Genomic DNA, 9627 nt, shown 5'->3' on the forward strand with positions numbered 1-9627 from the left:
GCGGACGGGTCTCTGCGGGAGGGCGGCGCCTCTCCGGAAAGGATCCTGCCCCATCCCGCCGCCGTGCTGGCGTCTGTCTCGCGCTCCGTCCACCGAGAGTTTGGCTTGGGCTCTGAGAGCTGTAGACCTGGAGGCTGACACCTGGCCTCTCCAGTTTGGGTCAGAGAATCGAGAAATTTATTCTTAAATTTGAGATTTGCTGAGTCTTGACTGGCACTCTCCGTTCCTCCTTGACCTTGAAACCCCACTCTCCATTTCATCCAAGTCTATCCCAGATCAAGAGACCTGATTGTATAATTGCTCAGTCCTCTCCAATAAGCTAGTCTAGGTCCCTACTGGCCCATTTATGCTCACTTCACAAACTCACAAACAATAAGGGTGGCGTTCTTAGCCCTGTTTCTCTGCTGAGGGACTGAGGCTTAGAGATGCCCCAGGACCGGAGGTCAATTTAACTTCCCTGGGCTTCAGTGGTCTTGAGAAGAAGCGCTGCCTGCCCCAGTCAGGAACATCCCCTGGGGCGCTGTCACCTGGAGTCCCTGCAGGAGTGCCTCTGCCCCTGGGGCCTAGGAGTCCTACTGTACTTTCTGGACTCCTGGATGGTGGCCTCTTCCAGGCCTGGCAGTGGTTGGGAAAGGCTCTGTCCTGTGCAGGAGGTGTGTTGGTTCCGTGTTGAAAAACTGACCCCAACGTGGGGAAACCCTGATCTGTGCCTTTGCACATGTCCTTGGCATAAATACCCCATCGTGGCTTATTTTGACTGACCACCAGTTTACAAACTGACTCACAAAGATTCCCCCAAATTGAACAATGTTGTCGTCATGATGTGAGTTGTTCCGGCACACTGCCGCCTGGGGGTAGATCCTCCACAGTAGGGATAGGTATAATAAGTAAATTATACATTGTGTTAGAAGGCAATGAGTTCCAGTCCTGTTCAGTCACTCAGTCGTGTCCGACTCTTTGCAAGCCCATGAACCGCAGCACACCAGGCCTCCCTGTCCATCACCAACTCCTGGAGTTTATCCAAACTCATGTCCATTGAGTCGGCGATGCCATCCAACCATCTCATCCTCTGTCGTCCCCTTCTCCTCCTGCCCTCAATCTTTCCCAGCACCAGGGTCTTTTCAAATGAGTCAGCTCTTCGCATCAGGTGGCCAAAGTATTGGAGTTTCAACTTCAATATCAGTCCTTCGAATGAACACCCAGGACTGATCTGCTTTAGGATGGACTGGTTGGATCTCCTTGCAGACCAAGGGACTCTCAAGAGTCTTCTCCAACACCACAGTTCAAAAGCATCAATTATTCTGTACTCAGCTTTCTTTATAGTCCAACTCTCACATCCATATATGACTACTGGAAAAACCATAACCTTGACTAGACGGACCTTTGTGGGCAATGAGTTCCATGAGAACACAAAGCATAGAAGAGGCAGAGGTGACTTCAGGTTTTGTACAACTAGAAGCTAATACAATTTGAGGGCCCTTTTTTAAAGAAAAAAACCTAAAAATGACAAATGTGAAGTTGAGGTCAGGGCTTTAGGAGGGTTCTTGAAGACTTTTAAGTTCAAGTTAAACCTGCCACCAAGAACCTAGTAAGGTGATTTGGGGGGAGGGATGGCCAGGCGGCTCTATGGGAAAGGCTGGTCTAGAAGAGGGAAGGGCCAGTACAAAGGCGTCAGGGAGGGAGGGTCTGCTGCACTGGATGACGGAGCATGGGGGATACAAGGGCATTCAGCCAGCAGGGACTGGGGCCCGGTCAGTCCAGCCTGGCAGGTCTTCCAAAGGACTTTGGCTTCACCGTGGTCCAATCTCATGTTGGTGCGACTTACAAGGCACACCCTGCCCTCTGTTGTGGATGGACGGTGCGATAGGGCAGGAGTGGCAGAGAGAGATTAGTTCAGAAGTCAGAGACGTGATCTAGACGAGAGATGACAGAGGCTCGGACCAGGGTGGGGGCAGCTCAGGGTACAGGCTGGACAGGCCCTCAATACCTTGCAGAAGTAGCAGGGGTTGAAGGGAGTTTTTGTGGCTGAGGGTTAAGTGGGAGGTGGGGGTGGAGAGCACTGTGGGCACAACTCTTCCAGAGGCTGGAAGCCAATGAGTACGGGCACCAGGGAAGGGGCGACTGGATGGCAAGAGGGAGCGTGGGTTCTAAAGGTGCAGCCGGGCAAGAGGCGTGGCAGTGCCATGGGCCGGCAGTGATGGGGATGTACCCCTCCAGGGTCAGGAGCTGAACTGCTCACCCTCGCCAGGTGGGAGGTCGGCCACCTTTGAGTTGTTGAAGGGTGAGTGCAGGTGCAGGCGCCAAGGTTGCTGGGGAGGGTTAAAAGCCAGCGTCAGCCAGACCCAAAGTCTCTGCAGTCGGGGGAGGGAACACAGAGGCCTGAGGTCTTTGAGTTGGGGGCAATGACTCAAGAACCCCGGCGGATTTACCAGGGAGGGTGATTGGCCGTCTTGAGGTTCACAGGGAAGGGCCAGTGGGAGTGGAGGACCTCCAGGGGCCACTCCCCCCATCCTACAGCCAATGGGCTGGGGTGGGACCCACGACTGAGACAGACGGACCGGTGGGCGGAGGGCCGTGGTGGGCGGGGCGGGGGCGGGGCTGGAACATCCTGCGGGAGGAGCCTGAGGAGGGAAGCACCTGAAAGGCCCAGCACTGCGCTCCTCCCTTCCTGCAACAGTTTCACTTTTGTTTTCCTGTCCCAGGGTGTGGGGAGGGAGTCCTGGCTGAAGGCCCGGGCTGGGGCGGCTCAGGCTGGGGTCAGGAAGTGTAAGTGGGGGGATGTAGGTCGCCTGCATAGTGAAGGGGGCGTCAGGGAACGCTACCAAGGGACCCGGACTGCGTGAGGCGGACTGGTGGGGCTGCTGCCTACCCCCTCGTCTGGCCCCAGGGTGGCGATGGGGGAGGCGGAGGCGGAGGTGGGAGCCGCAGTGGAGCTCAGTGGTCTGCCCACCAGCATCCCAGACGAGCTGCTCACTCTCTACTTCGAGAACCGCCGAAGCTCTGGGGGTGGGCCTGTGGCGAGTTGGCAGAGACTCGGCCGCGGGGGCATCCTCACCTTTGAGGAGCCTGCAGGTAAGGGACCAACGGAAAGGGGCAGCCTGGGCCCCGCTGGCCGCTGGCCCTGACCACACACTCCTCTTGCCCGCAGATGCCGCGAGGGTCCTGGCCTGGCCGGAGCACACTCTGCAGGGGGCTCGGCTGAGCCTGCGGCCAGCCCCACCACGCGCCTCTGCGCGCCTGCTGCTCCAAGGATTGCCTCCTGGCACCACACCCCAGCTACTGGAGCAGTATGTCCAAGCTCTGCTTTGTGCCACCGGGCACCCGGAGCAGCCTTGCCACGCCCTGGCCAGTCCCCGACCAGATCGCGCCCTGGTGCAACTGCCCAAGCCCCTTTCTGAGGCAGGTAAGAGGCGGGATTGGGGCGGCCTGCCTGTTAGGGGAGGCACCCTGTGCTGACTTGGATCCTCCCCACAGAAGCTGGAGTCCTGGAGGTGCACTCCCGGGCCCTGGGCCTGGAGGGGGCTGAGGTCTCCCTGGCCTGGGTGCCCCAGGCCCGGGCAGTGCGTGTGGTAGGAGGCGACCCCCCTGCAGACCTGCTGCTGCTGGAGCTGTACCTGGAGAATGAGCGCCGCAGCGGCGGGGGGCCCCTGGAGGGCATGCACAGCCTTCCAGGGCACCTGGGCACCGTGGTCTCCTTCCAGCACTGGCGTGGTGAGTGGGGCAGGACAGGGAGGTTCCCCACCATGACTTGGAGCCCTGATCACCTGTTCTTTCCCTTCTTCCAAGTGGCCGAGCGGGTGCTGCAGCGGGACCACCGGCTGCAGGGCTCAGAGCTGAAACTTGTCCCTCACTACGATGTCCTGGAGCCTGAGGAGCTTGCTGAGGACGCTGGTGAAGGAAGCTGCCCGGGCGACCTGGGGCCTGGGGCCCCCAGGCACGTTCTCCAGGAGGCAGGAGGACCAGCAAGGGAACAGCATTATGCTGGGGATGTCACACTGGGCTCTGAGGAGGTGCCAGGGCAGTCAGGAGCCTCTCTGAGCACAGGCCCTCAATGGGACAGCTCGTCGCTGGCACCGGCTGGGCCAGTCAGCTCAGGGCCCTGGGGGTCTTCAGAAGAGGAGAGACTGGGGAGCCGAAGGACTGTGGGGTCTCCGGACCCAGTGGAGATCGCCATGCGCTCTTCAGAGCAGGTGGCGTCAGTGAGCCAGGGGCCCGCGGGGTCACCGGGGCAGCAGGGCCTGGTGGAGATGGTGCTGGCAATGGAGCCGGGAGCAATGCGCTTCATTCAGCTCTATCATGAGGACCTTCTCACCGGCCTGGGAGATGTGGCCCTCTTCCCACTCGAGGGCTCAGATACGACTGGATTCCGGGTGAGCAGCCCCTGAGGAGTCCTCACCTTTGATCCTCCTCTGCTACTGGGGGCTCTCGGTGCCTTTCCTGTGCCCTAAACTTGCCAACTTCCCCCCACCCCCGCCCCATGGTCCTGCAGCTCTGCGGAGCCCTGGCCCCATGCCGGGCAGCCAAGGAGTTTCTGCAAAGTCTCCTGGGCAGCGTTAGCTGTCACATGCTGAGCCTGAAGCACCCAGGCAGTGCCAGGTTTCTGCTGAGCCCAGAGGGGCAGCACCTTCTCCGGGAGCTGGAGGCACAGTTCCAGTGCGTCTTCAGGACAGAGCATCTGGCTGGGGCCGTCCTGGACATGGACCTGGAAGAGGTGGACACGGAACCTGCCCCGCCCTCCCCTTGTTACCCCTGCCCGGCGCTGCCTCCACCCTTGCTCAGACGCCTTGGGGGGCAGGTGTCCTGGGAGCCCTGACACTCTCTCCCAACAGGTGGGCCCCACTGAGGCCCTGCAGGCCCTCCCTGGCCTCTCCTCCACCCCTTGGCGTCCAGACGATCCGGACCGTGACCAGGAGAACTCAGGCCTGGGTAGGGATCCCTGGGGCCCCAGGACATCCCGCAGCCCTTTCTTGACCTCAGGCTCTGTGCTCCTCTGCACTGTGCCCATCGGCTGAGCGGATACCCTCCAACCCCTGTCTCCATCTTCCTCTCGGCCCCTGACTGCCCCGTCCTGGCTGGGCTTGACCCTTGACCGGGTTCCTCTCCCTGCCCCCCAGAGGAGGTCCGAGAGCTGCTGGCCACTCTGGAGGGCCTGGATGGGGAAGACTGGCTGCCGCTGGAGCTAGGGGAGGAGGAGCCTGAGGGGCAGCCAGAGGAGGAGGTGACAATCCCCAGGTCTGGGGAGGAGCCCTTGGCCCCCAGCACAAGAGAGCCTGGGTGGCTACAGGAGGAAGCTGAGCTACAGCTGGCGCTCTACCGGTCCCTGCAGCCTCGGGGCCAGGCAGCTGAGCAGGAGGAGGCCGAGCTGCAGCAGGCCCTGGCCCTCTCCCTGCTGGAGCCGCCCCCCCTGAGTGGGGAGCAGGAGCTCCTCTGGGGCCAGGGCCCGGGTGGCCGGGCCCAGCTGGAGGTGCATGCCTCCTTCGAGCGGGATATGGACGAGCTGGACCGGGCCTTGGAGGCCGCCTTGGAGGTGCACCTCAGGGAGGAGCTGGTGGGGGCCCCGGGCTGTGTGCTGCCCGCGGAGCTGTGCGCCCGCCTGGAGCGGTGCCATGGCGTGAGTGTTGCCCTGCACGGTGGCCACATCGTCCTCCGTGGCTTTGGGGTCCAGCCTACCCACGCGGCCCATCACCTGGCGGCGCTGCTGGCTGGCCCCCGGGATCAGAGCTCAGCCTTTCCCTTGGCGGCTTCCTGCTCCACACGTGAGTCCGCAGCCTGGGAGTGGGCGGGGAGGGCGACCAGCGCCCTGAGCATGGCCTACAGCCTTTCTCCTTCCTGCCTCAGTGCCACAGCAGAGGCCGAAGGAGCCCCTGGGCAGGCTGGAGCGTCTCGCTGAGAGCAGCAGTGAGTTCCAAGCGGTGGTGCAGGCCTTCTGTGACACACTGGACACGGCCCACGGCAGGATCCACGTGGTGCGGGTGAGGCCATTTTGTCTTGCCGCCTCTGGCCTCTGGGCTCCTGGCACATTTTGCTTTGCAGAGCCCATGGCCAGGGAGACAGAAAGCTGTGGAGGTTGGGGGTCCCAGCCGGGGTCCCCATTCTGCCAGTGACAGGTGCCTGCTGCCGCCTCCTCGTGTAGAGCGTGGGGTGCTGGCGCCATCTCGTGGCTTCTCTGAGGATTGCTCCTTCCGCAGACTGCACTTCTGGGGGCTCCCCTGCCAGCCATGGGGGTGGCTCCAGCAAGAAGAGGGTTGGTTGGAGCCGCTTCCTGCATTCACTTGTAAAAAGTGGCAGCTCTGAGCATGGTCTCGTTGCAGAAAAGGCTGGGAACTACTGGTGGGGGAGCCAGAAGGAAGGAAAAGGAGGCTGAGAAGGAGAGGCTTGCAAGGCAATGGGGTAGACGATGGAGGCAGTGGTGTCCCGAGGGCCGGTGGGGCCAGAAGGAAGGGCTGAGGAGGAGGCTGAGCCAGGCTAGTTGGCTGGCACGCGAGTGTGAGAGCAGTGCCCAGAGACAGGATAACTGAGCACGAGCTGGGCTGCACACTCACGGCCGAGGGGCAGGAATCTGGGGCCAAACGAGAGCTGGGAAGCCAGGCGGCCCCTTGACTCTTGAAGCACTGAGCTGTGGGTGGGTGGGCCTGGGGTGGGGTAGCAGCATCAGCAGCCTGGATCTGGTCAGAAATGCAGAACCCCAGGCCTTCCCCAACCCTGGCCCAGTCAGCCAGCAGCAGCACCACCGCTGTCCTGGTTCTACTGCCGTTACTCCACGAGGAGGACTCTGCTTCCATTTCTGGATTTAGCAGCCACCACTCCTGCCCTTTGTGGAGGACAGACCTCCTGCACTCGGGCCCCAGGCTCCTCTTGAGGTTCGGCTGGTTGCCTGTGCAACTTCTTCCAGCAGGACCTCTATGACTGACGTCCGCTTGAGTCTTTTCTCCACTTAATTTAGAGACTGTCTCTTGCCTCCCTCCAGAGATGTAGAGAACGAGCTTCCCTTCCCCCCGTCATTTCTTCCCTCGTCCATCTCACATTTGGTCAGTGACATTATTTTTATGTTGGCAAGGTTGACAAACCAACATCATCGTCCGACTGTCATGACACTGCATGCCTGGGCCATGAGTTCAGTTCAGTCGCTCAGTCGTGTCCAACTCTGTGACCCCATGGACTGCAGCACGTCAGGCTTCCCAGTCCATCACCAACTCCCAGAGCTTGCTTAAACTCATGTTTGGGCCTTAGGTTGATCAATATATTATAATAACAAAAAAATATTTACCACTGGACCAGAGAGGGCAAAGGGGAAGGAAAAACCTAGTTATTAAAACCATGTTGCCTGAAAGAGAATATTCTAGGAGTCAAGGGCAAATGGCCATTAATTTCATTTACTCTCTTCGTTTTTCTTTGTGGTGCTTGGCTACTGAGTTTCTCCTGTTGACTCCGTCGCCCTCTTGCATAGATTCCTTTTCTGTTTAGTAGAAGTATCTCCTTGAGTGAGTAGTAAACATCTTGGACTTTTAAATTTATTTTGCCTTTTGCAACTACAATTTGATATTTTTTCAAACAAAGCATGCTATGTATTTATTAAAACATTTCTGTGGACTTAGGCACAGCTGATTCTTCTGTGCCTTAATCTGTCCTTATTTTGTTTGCACCATAAATAGTGTGGCTGGGTATAGCGATCAGGATGAAAATATGTTTTCCTTCAGATCTTTGGAAGACTTAACTCTTTTTCTTTCCTCCTCAAAATTTTTTTGTTCTTGGAAAGGTAAGAAAAAAAAACCCAATAAAACCCTTCTGTGGCCTCTTAGCATCCAGTATTAGTGGTGAGAAGCCCAGTATGAGAATTTGAGATTTTTTCCACTTTTGTATATCAACTTTGGTGTGCGTGTGCGTGTGTGTGTGTGTGTGTACTCTTGTAGAGTTTCCTTTCACTTTGAAGGCTGATGTTTTCCCAGCAGGTAGGGGCCATGGGTGTGCCTTTCCCATCATCCTTGGCATTTCTTTCCATCTGAAGATGCCGCCTTCAGCTCAGAGAAACTGTCTTCCATCAAGCCCTTCTTTGCTCCCATCGCGTCTGGCGTCTTCTTGTGGAGGTCCTCCTACTGAGATCTTAGACCTCCCGACCCCTGTCCCACATCAGTCCTCTCACAGTTCCCAACTCTTTCTTCAGCTCTGCACTCTGAGTCACTTCCTGATCTCTATCTTCATCTTATTATTTAGCCTACCCACTGGATGCAGTTCAGCAATTCCATCCTTAATGTAAGAACACTCTAATTTTCAGCCTGTTTCTTTTTCACAGTAGGTAGTCTTGTTTCATGGATACAATATTCTTTTGCATCCGTCTGAAGTGACTAGAATTTCTTAAGAAACTTTTTGGGTCCCTGAGTTGGCTCCTCCTGGTTGACTACCAGGTCGGTCACCAGGTCTCCCATTACTGGGAAGTCCGGGGTATCTCCTGGCATTGGGGGTGAAGTTCTGCCCGCAGTGCAGGCACGGGCTCAGCTTCTCTCTGTAGAGGCGTGGCTGTGGGTGCTGGGTTTTGGTTAGTGGATGGGTTGTCCACCTGCAGGCCCCCCGGAAGCCCTCCAGTGCCACTTGGGGCCCTGTGGAGGTGGCAAAGGTCAACCTCATGTGGGCTACTGAGTAGAGCATGGCAGGACCTGTGAGGTCTCCCCAGGCTCTGAACTCCTCCAAGAGGGCTCCTTGGGGCTCAGCCTTGCTGGGTGGCCCAGAGGCACAAGTAGCCTGGCTCTGACTGATCCCAACCCCCACCCCCGACCCCCTGCCTCAGGTGGAGCGCGTGCTACACCCGCTGCTGCAGCAGCAGTACGAGCTGCACCGGGAGCGCCTGGAGCAGTGCTGTGAGCGGCCGGCCGAGCAGGTCCTGTACCACGGCACAGCGATGCCCACCGTCCCCGACATCTGCGCGCACGGCTTCAACCGCAGCTTCTGCGGCCGCAATGGTGAGACCTGGGTCCCTGCGGGGGCGTGGGCTCTGCTCCCTAGAACCTCCCTTACCGCCCCCCCTCCCCGACCCGGTGCATTGCCTCCCGCAGGTGCGCTCTACGGACAGGGCGTGTACTTCGCCAAGCGCGCCTCCCTGTCGGTGCTGGACCGCTACTCGCCCCCCGATGCCGAGGGCCACAAGGCAGTGTTCGTGGCGCGGGTGCTGACCGGTGACTACGGGCAGGGCCAGCGCGGGCTGCGGGCACCCCCTCCGCGGCCCGCCGAGCACGCGCTCCTGCGTTATGACAGCGCGGTGGACTGCCTCCACCGGCCCAGCATCTTCGTCATCTTCCACGACACTCAGGCGCTACCCACCCACCTCATCACTTGCAAGCACAAGTCCCGGTCTCTCCCCGAAGACGCCCCTGCGCTCCTCAGCACCTCCCCAGCCACCTGGCCCTAGAGGCCCCCCTCGGCCCGGCCTCCCGCTCCCTATTGCCGTGCACAGCCCTACCGCCCCGCCTCCTGTCGTGGTGCTGTGTCCCCCCTTGGGCAGGGTTCCCCCCACCCCGGCTTGGGCCGGGCCGACCACCAGGGGTCAGCAGAGCCCGGGAGGAGGGTGGCCGGGCCAGACCTCGCCCGAGCGCGACTGTGTCGTTTAAATAAACGTGCCTGTGGAGCTCCGGGTCC

General features: G+C 59.4%; 1 protein-coding gene across 1 annotated transcript; it reads left to right on the plus strand.

Annotated features, from left to right (window-relative positions):
• The first annotated feature begins 2629 nt into the window (after positions 1-2629).
• Positions 2630-9616, plus strand: PARP10 (poly (ADP-ribose) polymerase family, member 10). The gene is made up of 10 exons (XM_010845180.1): positions 2630-3072; positions 3149-3403; positions 3475-3711; positions 3787-4370; positions 4490-4711; positions 4830-4926; positions 5115-5756; positions 5839-5972; positions 8783-8954; positions 9048-9616. Exons 1-10 carry the CDS (start codon positions 2895-2897, stop codon positions 9398-9400), a joined length of 2874 nt encoding a protein of 957 aa, XP_010843482.1. The 5' UTR covers positions 2630-2894; the 3' UTR covers positions 9401-9616.
• The last annotated feature ends 11 nt before the right edge of the window (positions 9617-9627 follow it).

The sequence above is a fragment of the Bison bison genome, unplaced genomic scaffold (assembly GCF_000754665.1).
Source record: "Bison bison bison isolate TAMUID 2011002044 unplaced genomic scaffold, Bison_UMD1.0 scf7180017848398, whole genome shotgun sequence".
In the NCBI taxonomy this organism is placed as follows: domain Eukaryota; kingdom Metazoa; phylum Chordata; class Mammalia; order Artiodactyla; family Bovidae; genus Bison; species Bison bison.

What these genes read in the sequence shown, in the direction of transcription:
- PARP10 (XM_010845180.1), top strand. Translation starts at nt 2,895, where the DNA reads ATGGGGGAGGCGGAGGCGGAGGTGGGAGCCGCAGTGGAGCTCAGTGGT. An exon ending in CAGATACGACTGGATTCCGG is followed by an intron (nt 4,371 to 4,489) that starts GTGAGCAGCCCC and finishes ATGGTCCTGCAG; the next exon opens with CTCTGCGGAGCCCTGGCCCC. An exon ending in CCAGGAGAACTCAGGCCTGG is followed by an intron (nt 4,927 to 5,114) that starts GTAGGGATCCCT and finishes CCTGCCCCCCAG; the next exon opens with AGGAGGTCCGAGAGCTGCTG.